Here is a 20,320-nt window from a genome sequence, read left to right as displayed (position 1 = left end):
CTTTCCTCTATATGTTATCTATACATGTAGGGGGGGGGGCACATCCTTTCCTCTATATGTTATCTATACATGTAGGGGGGGGGCACATACTTTCCTCTATATGTTATCTATACATGTAGGGGGGGGGCACATCCTTTCCTCTATATGTTATCTATACATGTAGGGGGGGGGCACATACTTTCCTCTATATGTTATCTATACATGTAGGGGGGGGGCACATCCTTTCCTCTATATGTTATCTATACATGTAGGGGGGGGCACATACTTTCCTCTATATGTTATCTATACATGTAGGGGGGGGCACATCCTTTCCTCTATATGTTATCTATACATGTAGGGGGGGGGCACATCCTTTCCTCTATATGTTATCTATACATGTAGGGGGGGGGCACATACTTTCCTCTATATGTTATCTATACATGTAGGGGGGGGGGCACATACTTTCCTCTATATGTTATCTATACATGTAGGGGGGGGGGCACATACTTTCCTCTATATGTTATCTATACATGTAGGGGGGGGGGCACATACTTTCCTCTATATGTTATCTATACATGTAGGGGGGGGCACATACTTTCCTCTATATGTTATCTATACATGTAGGGGGGGGCACATACTTTCCTCTATATGTTATCTATACATGTAGGGGGGGGCACATACTTTCCTCTATATGTTATCTATACATGTAGGGGGGGGGCACATACTTTCCTCTATATGTTATCTATACATGTAGGGGGGGGCACATACTTTCCTCTATATGTTATCTATACATGTAGGGGGGGGGCACATACTTTCCTCTATATGTTATCTATACATGTAGGGGGGGGGCACATACTTTCCTCTATATGTTATCTATACATGTAGGGGGGGGGCACATCCTTTCCTCTATATGTTATCTATACATGTAGGGGGGGGGCACATACTTTCCTCTATATGTTATCTATACATGTAGGGGGGGGGGCACATCCTTTCCTCTATATGTTATCTATACATGTAGGGGGGGGGGCACATACTTTCCTCTATATGTTATCTATACATGTAGGGGGGGGGGGGCAGATACTTTCCTCTATACGTTATCTATACATGTAGGGGGGGGGGCACATACTTTCCTCTATATGTTATCTATACATGTAGGGGGGGGGGCACATACTTTCCTCTATATGTTATCTATACATGTAGGGGGGGGCACATACTTTCCTCTATATGTTATCTATACATGTAGGGGGGGGGGCACATACTTTCCTCTATATGTTATCTATACATGTAGGGGGGGGGCACATACTTTCCTCTATATGTTATCTATACATGTAGGGGGGGCACATACTTTCCTCTATATGTTATCTATACATGTAGGGGGGGGGCACATACTTTCCTCTATATGTTATCTATACATGTAGGGGGGGGGCACATACTTTCCTCTATATGTTATCTATACATGTAGGGGGGGGGCACATACTTTCCTCTATATGTTATCTATACATGTAGGGGGGGGCACATACTTTCCTCTATATGTTATCTATACATGTAGGGGGGGGGGCACATACTTTCCTCTATATGTTATCTATACATGTAGGGGGGGGGGGCACATACTTTCCTCTATATGTTATCTATACATGTAGGGGGGGGGGCACATACTTTCCTCTATATGTTATCTATACATGTAGGGGGGGGGGGGCACATACTTTCCTCTATATGTTATCTATACATGTAGGGGGGGGCACATCCTTTCCTCTATATGTTATCTATACATGTAGGGGGGGGGGCACATACTTTCCTCTATATGTTATCTATACATGTAGGGGGGGGGCACATACTTTCCTCTATATGTTATCTATACATGTAGGGGGGGGGGGCACATACTTTCCTCTATATGTTATCTATACATGTAGGGGGGGGCACATACTTTCCTCTATATGTTATCTATACATGTAGGGGGGGGGCACATACTTTCCTCTATATGTTATCTATACATGTAGGGGGGGGGGGCACATACTTTCCTCTATATGTTATCTATACATGTAGGGGGGGGCACATCCTTTCCTCTATATGTTATCTATACATGTAGGGGGGGGGGCACATACTTTCCTCTATATGTTATCTATACATGTAGGGGGGGGCACATCCTTTCCTCTATATGTTATCTATACATGTAGGGGGGGGGCACATCCTTTCCTCTATATGTTATCTATACATGTAGGGGGGGGGCACATACTTTCCTCTATATGTTATCTATACATGTAGGGGGGGGCACATACTTTCCTCTATATGTTATCTATACATGTAGGGGGGGGCACATACTTTCCTCTATATGTTATCTATACATGTAGGGGGGGGGCACACACTTTCCTCTATATGTTATCTATACATGTAGGGGGGGGGGGGGCACATACTTTCCTCTATATGTTATCTATACATGTAGGGGGGGGGCACATACTTTCCTCTATATGTTATCTATACATGTAGGGGGGGGGCACATACTTTCCTCTATATGTTATCTATACATGTAGGGGGGGGGCACATCCTTTCCTCTATATGTTATCTATACATGTAGGGGGGGGCACATACTTTCCTCTATATGTTATCTATACATGTAGGGGGGGGGCACATACTTTCCTCTATATGTTATCTATACATGTAGGGGGGGGGCACATACTTTCCTCTATATGTTATCTATACATGTAGGGGGGGGGCACATACTTTCCTCTATATGTTATCTATACATGTAGGGGGGGGGCACATACTTTCCTCTATATGTTATCTATACATGTAGGGGGGGGGCACATACTTTCCTCTATATGTTATCTATACATGTAGGGGGGGGGCACATACTTTCCTCTATATGTTATCTATACATGTAGGGGGGGGGGGCACATCCTTTCCTCTATATGTTATCTATACATGTAGGGGGGGGGCACATACTTTCCTCTATATGTTATCTATACATGTAGGGGGGGGGGGCACATACTTTCCTCTATATGTTATCTATACATGTAGGGGGGGGGCACATACTTTTCTCTATATGTTATCTATACATGTAGGGGGGGCAGATACTTTCCTCTATATGTTATCTATACATGTAGGGGGGGGCACACACTTTCCTCTATATGTTATCTATACATGTAGGGGGGGGCACATACTTTCCTCTATATGTTATCTATACATGTAGGGGGGGGGGCACATACTTTCCTCTATATGTTATCTATACATGTAGGGGGGGGCACATACTTTCCTCTATATGTTATCTATACATGTAGGGGGGGGGCACATACTTTCCTCTATATGTTATCTATACATGTAGGGGGGGGGCACACACTTTCCTCTATATGTTATCTATACATGTAGGGGGGGGCACATACTTTCCTCTATATGTTATCTATACATGTAGGGGGGGGGCACATACTTTCCTCTATATGTTATCTATACATGTAGGGGGGGGCACATACTTTCCTCTATATGTTATCTATACATGTAGGGGGGGGGCACATACTTTCCTCTATATGTTATCTATACATGTAGGGGGGGGGCACATACTTTCCTCTATACGTTATCTATACATGTAGGGGGGGGCACATACTTTCCTCTATATGTTATCTATACATGTAGGGGGGGCACATACTTTCCTCTATATGTTATCTATACATGTAGGGGGGGGGGGGCACATACTTTCCTCTATATGTTATCTATACATGTAGGGGGGGGCACATACTTTCCTCTATATGTTATCTATACATGTAGGGGGGGGGCACATACTTTCCTCTATATGTTATCTATACATGTAGGGGGGGGGGGCACATACTTTCCTCTATATGTTATCTATACATGTAGGGGGGGGGCACATACTTTCCTCTATATGTTATCTATACATGTAGGGGGGGGGGGCACATACTTTCCTCTATATGTTATCTATACATGTAGGGGGGGGCACATACTTTCCTCTATATGTTATCTATACATGTAGGGGGGGGGCACATACTTTCCTCTATATGTTATCTATACATGTAGGGGGGGGGGGCACATACTTTCCTCTATATGTTATCTATACATGTAGGGGGGGGCACATCCTTTCCTCTATATGTTATCTATACATGTAGGGGGGGGGCACATACTTTCCTCTATATGTTATCTATACATGTAGGGGGGGGGCACATCCTTTCCTCTATATGTTATCTATACATGTAGGGGGGGGGGCACATACTTTCCTCTATATGTTATCTATACATGTAGGGGGGGGGGCACATCCTTTCCTCTATATGTTATCTATACATGTAGGGGGGGGGGGCAGATACTTTCCTCTATATGTTATCTATACATGTAGGGGGGGGGGGCACATCCTTTCCTCTATATGTTATCTATACATGTAGGGGGGGGGGGGTACATCCTTTCCTCTATATGTTATCTATACATGTAGGGGGGGGCACATACTTTCCTCTATACATCTAGGGGGGGGGGCACATCCTTTCCTCTATACATCTAGGGGGGGGGGGCACATCCTTTCCTATACATCTGGGGGGGGGGGCACATCCTTTCCTCTATACATCTAGGGGGGGGGCACATCCTTTCCTCTATACATCTAGGGGGGGGGGCACATCCTTTCCTCTATACATCTGGGGGGGGGCACATCCTTTCCTCTATACATCTGGGGGGGGGGGCACATCCTTTCCTCTATACATCTGGGGGGGCACATCCTTTCCTCTATACATCTGGGGGGGGGCACATCCTTTCCTCTATACATCTGGGGGGGCACATCCTTTCCTCTATACATCTGGGGGGGGCACATCCTTTCCTCTATACATCTGGGGGGGGGCACATCCTTTCCTCTATACATCTGGGGGGGGGGGCACATCCTTTCCTCTATACATCGGGGGGGGGGGGGCACATCCTTTCCTCTATACATCTGGGGGGGGGCACATCCTTTCCTCTATACATCTAGGGGGGGGCACATCCTTTCCTATACATCTGGGGGGGGGGCACATCCTTTCCTCTATACATCTGGGGGGGGCACATCCTTTCCTCTATACATCTGGGGGGGGGGCACATCCTTTCCTCTATACATCTAGGGGGGGGGGCACATCCTTTCCTATACATCTGGGGGGGGCACATCCTTTCCTCTATACATCGGGGGGGGGGGGGGGCACATCCTTTCCTCTATACATCTGGGGGGGGGGCACATCCTTTCCTATACATCTGGGGGGGGGGGCACATCCTTTCCTCTATACATCTGGGGGGGGCACATCCTTTCCTCTATACATCTGGGGGGGGGCACATCCTTTCCTCTATACATCTAGGGGGGGGGGCACATCCTTTCCTATACATCTGGGGGGGCACATCCTTTCCTCTATACATCTAGGGGGGGGGGGGCACATCCTTTCCTCTATACATCTGGGGGGGGGGGCACATCCTTTCCTCTATACATCTAGGGGGGGGGGCACATCCTTTCCTCTATACATTTAGGGGGGGGGCACATCCTTTCCTCTATACATCTGGGGGGGGGGCACATCCTTTCCTATACATCTGGGGGGGGGGCACATCCTTTCCTATACATCTGGGGGGGGGCACATCCTTTCCTCTATACATCTAGGGGGGGGGGGCACATCCTTTCCTCTATACATCTGGGGGGGCACATCCTTTCCTCTATACATGTAGGGGGGGCACATCCTTTCCTCTATACATCTATGGGGGGGCACCCCCCCCCATACACCCCCCATACATCCCCCCCCCATACATTACACATTACTCTTCCTTACTCTGGTCGGAGTAGTTCTTGGCCTTCAGCTCCAGTTGTCTGGTCTGTGACTCCAATGACTCCACCCGGACCTGTAAATCCTTCTTATCCTGTTCCTGTAAATCCTCAAACTCTATGAATTTCTAAAAAGGAAAAACAAAGAGGCATCAGTGCGCCAAATATATAACATATGCGCCAAATATATAACATATGCGCCAAATATATAACATATGCGCCAAATATATAACATATGCGCCAAATATATAACATATGCGCCAAATATATAACATATGCGCCAAATATATAACATATGCGCCAAATATATAAGATATGCGCCAAATATATAACATATGCGCCAAATATATAAGATATGCGCCAAATATATAACATATGCGCCAAATATATAACATATGCGCCAAATAACGTATTCACCAAATATATAACATATGCGCCAAATATATAACATATGCGCCAAATAACGTATTCGCCAAATATATAACATATGCGCCAAATATATAACATATGCGCCAAATATATAACATATGCGCCAAATATATAACATATGCGCCAAATATATAACATATACGCCAAATATATAACATATGCGCCAAATATATAACATATGCGCCAAATATATAACATATGCGCCAAATATATAACATATGCGCCAAATATAAAACATATGCGCCAAATATATAACATATGCGCCAAATATATAACATATGCGCCAAATATATAACATATGCGCCAAATATATATCATATGCGCCAAATATATAACATATGCGCCAAATATATAACATATGCGCCAAATATATAACATATGCGCCAAATATATATAACATATGCGCCAAATATATAACATATGCGCCAAATATATAACATATGCGCCAAATATATAAGTCATAACATCTCCACCAAATAACATAACTCTGCGCCAAATATATAAGTCATAACATATGTACCAAATAACGTAACTCTGCGCCAAATATATAAGTCATAACATATGCACCAAATAACATAACTCTGCGCCAAATATATAAGTCATAACATATCCACCAAATAACGTAACTGCGCCAAATATATAAGTCATAACATATGCCCCAAATAACATAACTCTGCGCCAAATATATAAGTCATAACATATCCACCAAATAACATAACTGCGCCAAATATATAAGTCATAACATATCCACCAAATAACATAACTCTGCGCCAAATATATAAGTCATAACATATCCACCAAATAACATAACTCTGCGCCAAATATATAAGTCATAACATATCCACCAAATAACGTAACTGCGACAAATATATAAGTCATAACATATCCACCAAATAACGTAACTGCGCCAAATATATAAGTCATAACATATCCACCAAATAACGTAACTGCGCCAAATATATAAGTCATAACATATCCACCAAATAACATAACTCTGCGCCAAATATATAAGTCATAACATATGCACCAAATAACGTAACTGCGCCAAATATATAAGTCATAACATATGCACCAAATAACATAACTCTGCGCCAAATATATAAGTCATAACATATGCACCAAATAACATAACTCTGCGCCAAATATATAAGTCATAACAAATCCACCAAATAACGTAACTCTGCGCCAAATATATAAGTCATAACATATGCACCAAATAACATAACTCTGCGCCAAATATATAAGTCATAACATATGCACCAAATAACATAACTCTGCGCCAAATATATAAGTCATAACATATGCACCAAATAACATAACTCTGCGCCAAATATATAAGTCATAACATATCCACCAAATAACATAACTCTGCGCCAAATATATAAGTCATAACATATCCACCAAATAACATAACTGCGCCAATTATATAAGTCATAACATATCCACCAAATAACATAACTCTGCGCCAAATATATAAGTCATAACATATCCACCAAATAACATAACTCTGCGCCAAATATATAAGTCATAACATATCCACCAAATAACATAACTGCGCCAATTATATAAGTCATAACATATCCACCAAATAACATAACTCTGCGCCAAATATATAAGTCATAATATATCCACCAAATAACATAACTCTGCACAAAATATATAAGTCATAACATATGCACCAAATAACGTAACTCTGCGCCAAATATATAAGTCATAACATATCCACCAAATAACATAACTGCGCCAAATATATAAGTCATAACATATCCACCAAATAACATAACTCTGCGCCAAATATATAAGTCATAACAAATCCACCAAATAACGTAACTCTGCGCCAAATATATAAGTCATAACATATGCACCAAATAACATAACTCTGCGCCAAATATATAAGTCATAACATATGCACCAAATAACATAACTCTGCGCCAAATATATAAGTCATAACATATGCACCAAATAACATAACTCTGCGCCAAATATATAAGTCATAACATATCCACCAAATAACATAACTCTGCGCCAAATATATAAGTCATAACATATCCACCAAATAACATAACTGCGCCAAATATATAAGTCATAACAAATCCACCAAATAACATAACTGCGCCAAATATATAAGTCATAACATATGCACCAAATAACACAACTCTGCGCCAAATATATAAGTCATTACATATGCACCAAATAACATAACTCTGCGCCAAATATATAAGTCATAACATATGCACCAAATAACGTAACTGCGCCAAATATATAAGTCATAACATATGCACCAAATAACATAACTCTGCGCCAAATATATAAGTCATAACAAATCCACCAAATAACATAACTCTGCGCCAAATATATAAGTCATAACATATCCACCAAATAACATAACTGCGCCAAATATATAAGTCATAACATATCCACCAAATAACATAACTCTGCGCCATATATATAAGTCATAACATATGCACCAAATAACATAACTGCGCCAAATATATAAGTCATAACATATCCACCAAATAACATAACTGCGCCAAATATATAAGTCATAACATATCCACCAAATAACATAACTGCGCCAAATATATAAGTCATAACATATGCACCAAATAACATAACTCTGCGCCAAATATATAAGTCATAACATATGCACCAAATAACATAACTCTGCGCCAAATATATAAGTCATAACATATCCACCAAATAACGTAACTGCGCCAAATATATAAGTCATAACATATCCACCAAATAACATAACTCTGCGCCAAATATATAAGTCATAACATATCCACCAAATAACATAACTGCGCCAAATATATAAGTCATAACATATCCACCAAATAACATAACTCTGCGCCAAATATATAAGTCATAACATATCCACCAAATAACATAACTCTGCGCCAAATATATAAGTCATAACATATGCACCAAATAACGTAACTCTGCGCCAAATATATAAGTCATAACATATGCACCAAATAACATAACTCTGCGCCAAATATATAAGTCATAACATATGCACCAAATAACATAACTCTGCGCCAAATATATAAGTCATAACATATCCACCAAATAACGTAACTGCGCCAAATATATAAGTCATAACATATCCACCAAATAACATAACTCTGCGCCAAATATATAAGTCATAACATATCCACCAAATAACATAACTGCGCCAAATATATAAGTCATAACATATCCACCAAATAACATAACTCTGCGCCAAATATATAAGTCATAACATATGCACCAAATAACGTAACTCTGCGCCAAATATATAAGTCATAACATCTCCACCAAATAACATAACTGCGCCAAATATATAAGTCATAACATATCCACCAAATAACATAACTCTGCGCCAAATATATAAGTCATAACAAATCCACCAAATAACATAACTGCGCCAAATATATAAGTCATAACATATGCACCAAATAACATAACTGCGCCAAATATATAAGTCATAACATATCCACCAAATAACATAACTCTGCGCCAAATATATAAGTCATAACATATCCACCAAATAACATAACTCTGCGCCAAATATATAAGTCATAACATATGCACCAAATAACGTAACTCTGCGCCAAATATATAAGTCATTACATATGCACCAAATAACATAACTCTGCGCCAAATATATAAGTCATAACATATGCACCAAATAACGTAACTCTGCGCCAAATATATAAGTCATTACATATGCACCAAATAACATAACTCTGCGCCAAATATATAAGTCATAACATATCCACCAAATAACGTAACTCTGCGCCAAATATATAAGTCATAACATATCCACCAAATAACGTAACTCTGCGCCAAATATATAAGTCATAACATATCCACCAAATAACGTAACTCTGCGCCAAATATATAAGTCATAACATATCCACCAAATAACATAACTCTGCGCCAAATATATAAGTCATAACATATCCACCAAATAACATAACTCTGCGCCAAATATATAAGTCATAACATATGCACCAAATAACGTAACTCTGCGCCAAATATATAAGTCATTACATATGCACCAAATAACATAACTCTGCGCCAAATATATAAGTCATAACATATGCACCAAATAACGTAACTGCGCCAAATATATAAGTCATAACATATGCACCAAATAACATAACTCTGCGCCAAATATATAAGTCATAACATATCCACCAAATAACATAACTGCGCCAAATATATAAGTCATAACATATGCACCAAATAACGTAACTCTGCGCCAAATATATAAGTCATAACATATCTACCAAATAACGTAACTGCGCCAAATATATAAGTCATAACATATCCACCAAATAACATAACTCTGCGCCAAATATATAAGTCATAACATATGCACCAAATAACGTAACTCTGCGCCAAATATATAAGTCATAACATATGCACCAAATAACATAACTCTGCGCCAAATATATAAGTCATAACATATGCACCAAATAACGTAACTGCGCCAAATATATAAGTCATTACATATGCACCAAATAACATAACTCTGCGCCAAATATATAAGTCATAACATATCCACCAAATAACATAACTCTGCGCCAAATATATAAGTCATAACATATCCACCAAATAACATAACTCTGCGCCAAATATATAAGTCATAACATATGCACCAAATAACGTAACTGCGCCAAATATATAAGTCATAACATATGCACCAAATAACATAACTCTGCGCCAAATATATAAGTCATAACATATCCACCAAATAACATAACTCTGCGCCAAATATATAAGTCATAACATATGCACCAAATAACATAACTCTGCGCCAAATATATAAGTCATAACATATCCACCAAATAACATAACTCTGCGCCAAATATATAAGTCATAACATATCCACCAAATAACATAACTCTGCTCCAAATATATAAGTCATAACATATGCACCAAATAACATAACTCTGCGCCAAATATATAAGTCATAACATATCCACCAAATAACATAACTGCGCCAAATATATAAGTCATAACATATCCACCAAATAACATCTCTGCTCCAAATATATAAGTCATAACATATCCACCAAATAACATAACTCTGCGCCAAATATATAAGTCATAACATATCCACCAAATAACGTAACTGCGCCAAATATATAAGTCATAACATATCCACCAAATAACGTAACTGCGCCAAATATATAAGTCATAACATATCCACCAAATAACATAACTCTGCGCCAAATATATAAGTCATAACATATCCACCAAATAACGTAACTCTGCGCCAAATATATAAGTCATAACATATCCACCAAATAACGTAACTGCGCCAAATATATAAGTCATAACATATCCACCAAATAACATAACTCTGCGCCAAATATATAAGTCATAACATATGCACCAAATAACATAACTGCGCCAAATATATAAGTCATAACATATCCACCAAATAACATAACTCTGCGCCAAATATATAAGTCATAACATATGCACCAAATAACGTAACTCTGCGCCAAATATATAAGTCATAACATATCCACCAAATAACATAACTGCGCCAAATATATAAGTCATAACATATGCACCAAATAACGTAACTCTGCGCCAAATATATAAGTCATAACATATCCACCAAATAACATAACTCTGCGCCAAATATATAAGTCATAACATATCCACCAAATAACATAACTCTGCGCCAAATATATAAGTCATAACATATCCACCAAATAACGTAACTCTGCGCCAAATATATGTCATAACATATCCACCAAATAACATAACTGCGCCAAATATATAAGTCATAACATATGCACCAAATAACGTAACTCTGCGCCAAATATATAAGTCATAACATATCCACCAAATAACATAACTCTGCGCCAAATATATAAGTCATAACATATCCACCAAATAACATAACTGCGCCAAATATATAAGTCATAACATATCCACCAAATAACATAACTGCGCCAAATATATAAGTCATAACATATCCACCAAATAACATAACTCTGCGCCAAATATATAAGTCATAACATATGCACCAAATAACGTAACTCTGCGCCAAATATATAAGTCATAACATATCCACCAAATAACATAACTGCGCCAAATATATAAGTCATAACATATGCACCAAATAACGTAACTGCGCCAAATATATAAGTCATAACATATGCACCAAATAACATAACTCTGCGCCAAATATATAAGTCATAACATATCCACCAAATAACATAACTGCGCCAAATATATAAGTCATAACATATGCACCAAATAACATAACTCTGCGCCAAATATATAAGTCATAACATATCCACCAAATAACATAACTGCGCCAAATATATAAGTCATAACATATCCACCAAATAACATAACTCTGCGCCAAATATATAAGTCATAACATATCCACCAAATAACATAACTCTGCGCCAAATATATAAGTCATAACATATCCACCAAATAACATAACTGCGCCAAATATATAAGTCATAACATATGCACCAAATAACATAACTCTGCGCCAAATATATAAGTCATAACATATCCACCAAATAACATAACTGCGCCAAATATATAAGTCATAACATATCCACCAAATAACATAACTCTGCGCCAAATATATAAGTCATAACATATCCACCAAATAACATAACTGCGCCAAATATATAAGTCATAACATATCCACCAAATAACATCTCTGCTCCAAATATATAAGTCATAACATATCCACCAAATAACATAACTGCGCCAAATATATAAGTCATAACATATCCACCAAATAACATAACTGCGCCAAATATATAAGTCATAACATATCCACCAAATAACATAACTCTGCGCCAAATATATAAGTCATAACATATCCACCAAATAACGTAACTCTGCGCCAAATATATAAGTCATAACATATCCACCAAATAACGTAACTGCGCCAAATATATAAGTCATAACATATCCACCAAATAACGTAACTGCGCCAAATATATAAGTCATAACATATCCACCAAATAACGTAACTGCGCCAAATATATAAGTCATAACATATCCACCAAATAACATAACTCTGCGCCAAATATATAAGTCATAACATATGCACCAAATAACGTAACTGCGCCAAATATATAAGTCATAACATATGCACCAAATAACATAACTGCGCCAAATATATAAGTCATAACATATCTACCAAATAACGTAACTCTGCGCCAAATATATAAGTCATAACATATCTACCAAATAACATAACTCTGCGCCAAATATATAAGTCATAACATATCCACCAAATAACGTAACTCTGCGCCAAATATATAAGTCATAACATATCCACCAAATAACATAACTCTGCGCCAAATAATAAGTCATAACATATGCACCAAATAACATAACTCTGCGCCAAATATATAAGTCATAACATATCCACCAAATAACATAACTCTGCGCCAAATATATAAGTCATAACATATCCACCAAATAACATAACTGCGCCAAATATATAAGTCATAACATATCCACCAAATAACATAACTCTGCGCCAAATATATAAGTCATAACATATCCAAATAACATAACTCTGCGCCAAATATATAAGTCATAACATATGCACCAAATAACGTAACTGCGCCAAATATATAAGTCATAACATATGCACCAAATAACATAACTCTGCGCCAAATATATAAGTCATAACATATGCACCAAATAACATAACTGCGCCAAATATATAAGTCATAACATATGCACCAAATAACGTAACTCTGCGCCAAATATATAAGTCATAACATATGCACCAAATAACATAACTGCGCCAAATATATAAGTCATAACATATGCACCAAATAACATAACTGCGCCAAATATATAAGTCATAACATATCCACCAAATAACATAACTCTGCGCCAAATATATAAGTCATAACATATGCACCAAATAACATAACTGCGCCAAATATATAAGTCATAACATATCTACCAAATAACATAACTCTGCGCCAAATATATAAGTCATAACATATGCACCAAATAACGTAACTCTGCGCCAAATATATAAGTCATAACATATCCACCAAATAACATAACTGCGCCAAATATATAAGTCATAACATATCCACCAAATAACATAACTCTGCGCCAAATATATAAGTCATAACATATGCACCAAATAACATAACTGCGCCAAATATATAAGTCATAACATATCCACCAAATAACGTAACTCTGCGCCAAATATATAAGTCATAACATATCCACCAAATAACATAACTCTGCGCCAAATATATAAGTCATAACATATCCACCAAATAACATAACTCTGCGCCAAATATATAAGTCATAACATATCCACCAAATAACATAACTGCGCCAAATATATAAGTCATAACATATCCACCAAATAACATAACTCTGCGCCAAATATATAAGTCATAACATATCCACCAAATAACATAACTCTGCGCCAAATATATAAGTCATAACATATGCACCAAATAACATAACTCTGCGCCAAATATATAAGTCATAACATATCCACCAAATAACGTAACTCTGCGCCAAATATATAAGTCATAACATATCCACCAAATAACATAACTCTGCGCCAAATATATAAGTCATAACATATGCACCAAATAACATAACTCTGCGCCAAATATATAAGTCATAACATATGCACCAAATAACATAACTCTGCGCCAAATATATAAGTCATAACATATGCACCAAATAACATAACTCTGCGCCAAATATATAAGTCATAACATATCCACCAAATAACGTAACTGCGCCAAATATATAAGTCATAACATATCCACCAAATAACGTAACTCTGCGCCAAATATATAAGTCATAACATATGCACCACAGCCTTCGGCTGTCTGGGCATGCTGGGAGTTGTAGTTTTGCAGCAGCCGATGACACAGTGATTAAGAATTGGATAGACGGCTGTGTCACTCTGGAGTGTACACTAGAGGGCGCTGCACACCGCACCGTACACACCACAGGCATTTCCTGCATCTGCCCTGATTAACCCCTTCACTACCGCAACACGAAAATACAACCTGCTCTAGACTGTCAGGGCTCCGCACCCCGCTGGCACCCAACTGGTCATGTGACAGCAGGTAAGTGTCCCTGTATAATATGAGGACTACTACCCCGACCCGGCAGCCTCAGGGCAGAATACACAGAACGGATTCACATACAAACAGGAGAAATCAGGGTTAAAAATTACAAAAAATGTTTTATTAAAGAGAAGATTCTTCAGAACAGATCGCGTGTTTGTCTCATATCTTGTGATGAAAGTCCAAACCTCATGTGTGAGCGAAGATGATGGATCAGAACCACAAGACACAGACCTGCTGATCATCACACCGGCCCCGGGGCCACACCGCCATCACATGACCCTCACCAAGGAAAGCAACTAATACAGGATATAATCAGGATCAGTAATGTGTGTACACAGAGACCTCACCAGCAGAATAGTGAGTGCAGCTCTGGGGTATAATACAGGATATAACTCAGGATCAGTACAGGATAAGTAATGTAATGTATGTACACAGTGACCTCACCAGCAGAATAGTGAGTACAGCTCTGGGGTATAATACAGGATATAACTCAGGATCAGTACAGGATAAGTAATGTAATGTATATATACAGTGATCTCACCAGCAGAATAGTGAGTGCAGCTCTGGGGTATAATACAGGATATAACTCAGGATCAGTACAGGATAAGTAATGTAATGTATGTACACAGTGACCTCACCAGCAGAATAGTGAGTGCAGCTCTGGAGTATAATACAGGATATAACTCAGGATCAGTACAGGATAAGTAATGTAATGTATGTACACAGTGACCTCACCAGCAGAATAGTGAGTGCAGCTCTGGAGTATAATACAGGATATAACTCAGGATCAGTACAGGATAAGTAATGTAATGTATATACACAGTGACCTCACCAGCAGAATAGTGAGTACAGCTCTGGGGTATAATACAGGATATAACTCAGGATCAGTACAGGATAAGTAATGTAATGTATGTACACAGTGATCTCACCAGCAGAATAGTGAGTACAGCTCTGGAGTATAATACAGGATATAACTCAGGATCAGTACAGGATAAGTAATGTATGTACACAGTGACCTCACCAGCAGAATAGTGAGTACAGCTCTGGGGTATAATACAGGATATAATCAGGATCAGTACAGGATAAGTAATGTAATGTATGTACACAGTGATCTCACCAGCAGAATAATGAGTACAGCTCTGGTGTATAATACAGGATATAACTCAGGATCAGTACAGGATAAGTAATGTAATGTATGTACACAGTGACCTCACCAGCAGAATAGTGAGTACAGCTCTGGAGTATAATACAGGATATAACTCAGGATCAGTACAGGATAAATAATGTAATGTATGTACACAGTGACCTCACCAGCAGAATAGTGAGTACAGCTCTGGGGTATAATACAGGATATAACTCAGGATCAGTACAGGATAAGTAATGTAATGTATGTACACAGGGACCTCACCAGCAGAAGAGTGAGTACAGCTCTGGGGTATAATACAGGATATAACTCAGGATCAGTACAGGATAAGTAATGTAATGTATGTACACAGTGATCTCACCAGCAGAATAGTGAGTACAGCTCTGCAGTATAATACAGGATATAACGCAGGATCAGTACAGGATAAGTAATGTAATGTATATACACAGTGACCTCACCAGCAGAATAGTGAGGACAGCTCTGAAGTATAATACAGGATATAACTCAGGATCAGTACAGGATAAGTAATGTAATGTATGTACACAGTGACCTCACCAGCAGAATAGTGAGTACAGCTCTGGAGTATAATACAGGATATAACTCAGGATCAGTACAGGATAAGTAATGTAATGTATGTACACAGTGACCTCACCAGCAGAATAGTGAGTACAGCTCTGGTGTATAATACAGGATATAACTCAGGATCAGTACAGGATAAGTAATGTAATGTAATGTATGTACACAGTGACCTCACCAGCAGAATAGTGAGTACAGCTCTGGAGTATAATACAGGATATAACTCAGGATCAGTACTGGATAAGTAATGTATGTACACAGTGACCTCACCAGCAGAATAGTGAGTACAGCTCTGGAGTATAATACAGGATATAACTCAGGATCAGTACAGGATAAGTAATGTAATGTATGTACACAGTGATCTCACCAGCAGAATAGTGAGTACAGCTCTAAGGTATAATACAGGATATAACTCAGGATCAGTACAGGATAAGTAATGTAATGTATGTACACAGTGACCTCACCAGCAGAATAGTGAGTACAGCTCTGGAGTATAATACAGGATATAACTCAGGATCAGTACAGGATAAGTAATGTAATGTATGTACACAGTGACCTCACCAGCAGAATAGTGAGTACAGCTCTGGAGTATAATACAGGATATAATTCAGGATCAGTACAGGATAAGTAATGTAATGTATGTACACAGTGACCTCACCAGCAGAATAGTGAGTACAGCTCTGGGGTATAATACAGGATATAACTCAGGATCAGTACAGGATAAGTAATGTAATGTATGTACACAGTGACCTCACCAGCAGAATAGTGAGTACAGCTCTGGAGTATAATATAAGATATAACTCAGGATCAGTACAGGATAAGTAATGTAATGTATGTACACAGTGACCCCACCAGCAGAATAGTGAGTACAGCTCTGGAGTATAATACAGGATATAACTCAGGATCAGTACAGGATAAGTAATGTAATGTATGCACACAGTGACCTCACCAGCAGAATAGTGAGTACAGCTCTGGAGTATAATACAGGATATAACTCAGGATCAGTACAGGATAAGTAATGTAATGTATGTACACAGTGACCTCACCAGCAGAATAGTGAGTACAGCTCTGGAGTATAATACAGGATATAACTCAGGATCAGTACAGGATAAGTAATGTAATGTATGTACACAGTATAATACAGGATATAACTCAGGATCAGTACAGGATAAGTAATGTAATGTATGTACACAGTGACCTCACCAGCAGAATAGTGAGTACAGCTCTGGAGTATAATACAGGATATAACTCAGGATCAGTACAGGATAAGTAATGTAATGTATGTACACAGTGATCTCACCAGCAGAATAGTGAGTACAGCCCTGGAGTATAATACAGGAGATAACTCAGGATCAGTACAGGATAAGTAATGTAATGTATGTACACAGTGACACCAGCAGAATAGTGAGTACAGCTCTGGAGTATAATACAGGATATAACTCAGGATCAGTACAGGATAAGTAATGTAATGTATGTACACAGTGACCTCACCAGCAGAATAGTGAGTACAGCTCTAGAGTATAATACAGGATATAACTCAGGATCAGTATAGGATAAGTAATGTAATGTATATACACAGTGACCCCACCAGCAGAATAGTGAGTACAGCTCTGGAGTAGAATACAGGATATAACTCAGGATCAGTACAGGATAAGTAATGTAATGTATGTACACAGTGATCTCACCAGCAGAATAGTGAGTACAGCTCTGGAGTATAATACAGGATATAACTCAGGATCAGTACAGGATAAGTAATGTAATGTATGTACACAGTGACCTCACCAGCAGAATAGTGAGTACAGCTCTAGAGTATAATACAGGATATAACTCTTGATCAGTACAGGATAAGTAATGTAATGTATGTACACAGTGACACCAGCAGAATAGTGAGTACAGCTCTGGTGTATAATACAGGATATAACTCAGGATCAGTATAGGATAAGTAATGTAATGTATATACACAGTGACCCCACCAGCAGAATAGTGAGTACAGCTCTGGAGTAGAATACAGGATATAACTCAGGATCAGTACAGGATAAGTAATGTAATGTATGTACACAGTGATCTCACCAGCAGAATAGTGAGTACAGCTCTGGAGTATAATACAGGATATAACTCAGGATCAGTACAGGATAAGTAATGTAATGTATGTACACAGGGACCTCACCAGCAGAATAGTGAGTACAGCTCTGGAGTATAATACAGGATATAACTCAGGATCAGTACAGGATAAGTAATGTAATGTATATACACAGTGATCTCACCAGCAGAATAGTGAGTGCAGCTCTGGAGTATAATACAGGATATAACTCAAGATCAGTACAGGATAAGTAATGTAATGTATGTACACAGGGACCTCACCAGCAGAATAGTGAGTACAGCTCTGGAGTATAATACAGGATATAACTCAGGATCAGTACAGGATAAGTAATGTAATGTATGTACACAGGGACCTCACCAGCAGAATAGTGAGTACAGCTCTGGTGTATAATACAGGATATAACTCAAGATCAGTACAGGATAAGTAATGTAATCTATGTACACAGGGACCTCACCAGCAGAATAGTGAGTACAGCTCTGGAGTATAATACAGGATATAACTCAGGATCAGTACAGGATAAGTAATGTAATGTATGTACACAGTGACCTCACCAGCAGAATAGTGAGTACAGCTCTGGAGTATAATACAGGATATAATCAGGATCAGTAATGTGTGTACACAGGGACCTCACCAGCAGAATAGTGAGTACAGCTCTGAAGTATAATACAGGATATAACTCAGGATCAGTACAGGATAAGTAATGTAATGTATGTACACAGTGATCTCACCAGCAGAATAGTGGGTACAGCTCTGTAGTATTATACAGGATATAACTCAGGATCAGTACAGGATAAGTAATGTATATATACAGTGATCTCACCAGCAGAATAGTGAGTATAGCTCTGGAGTATAATACAGGATATAACTCAGGATCAGTACAGGATAAGTAATGTAATGTATGTACACAGTGATCTCACCAGCAGAATAGTGAGTACAGCTCTGGAGTATAATACAGGATATAACTCAGGATCAGTACAGGATAAGTAATGTAATGTATGTACACAGTGACCTCACCAGCAGAATAGTGAGTACAGCTCTGGAGTATAATACAGGATATAACTCAGGATCAGTACAGGATAAGTAATGTAATGTATGTACACAGTGACCTCACCAGCAGAATAGTGAGTACAGCTCTGGAGTATAATACAGGATATAATCAGGATCAGTAATGTGTGTACACAGGGACCTCACCAGCAGAATAGTGAGTACAGCTCTGAAGTATA

The 20,320-nt window shown here is 38.4% G+C and overlaps 1 protein-coding gene across 4 annotated transcripts in view; it reads right to left on the bottom strand.

The window, feature by feature from the left end:
* SPAG9 (sperm associated antigen 9) overlaps nucleotides 1-20,320 on the bottom strand; it is a 120,736-nt gene that overhangs the window by 47,934 nt on the left and 52,482 nt on the right. For all 4 annotated transcript variants that reach the window (XM_056550669.1, XM_056550666.1, XM_056550665.1 and 1 more), the window contains exon 2: nucleotides 5,745-5,865. In XM_056550669.1, the coding sequence (XP_056406644.1) occupies nucleotides 5,745-5,865 (121 nt within the window). The remainder of the gene's footprint in view (nucleotides 1-5,744; nucleotides 5,866-20,320) is intronic.

This window comes from Hyla sarda, chromosome 13, assembly GCF_029499605.1.
Source record: "Hyla sarda isolate aHylSar1 chromosome 13, aHylSar1.hap1, whole genome shotgun sequence".
Lineage (NCBI taxonomy): Eukaryota > Metazoa > Chordata > Amphibia > Anura > Hylidae > Hyla > Hyla sarda.
This window is presented reverse-complemented; position numbering and strand designations above follow the sequence as displayed.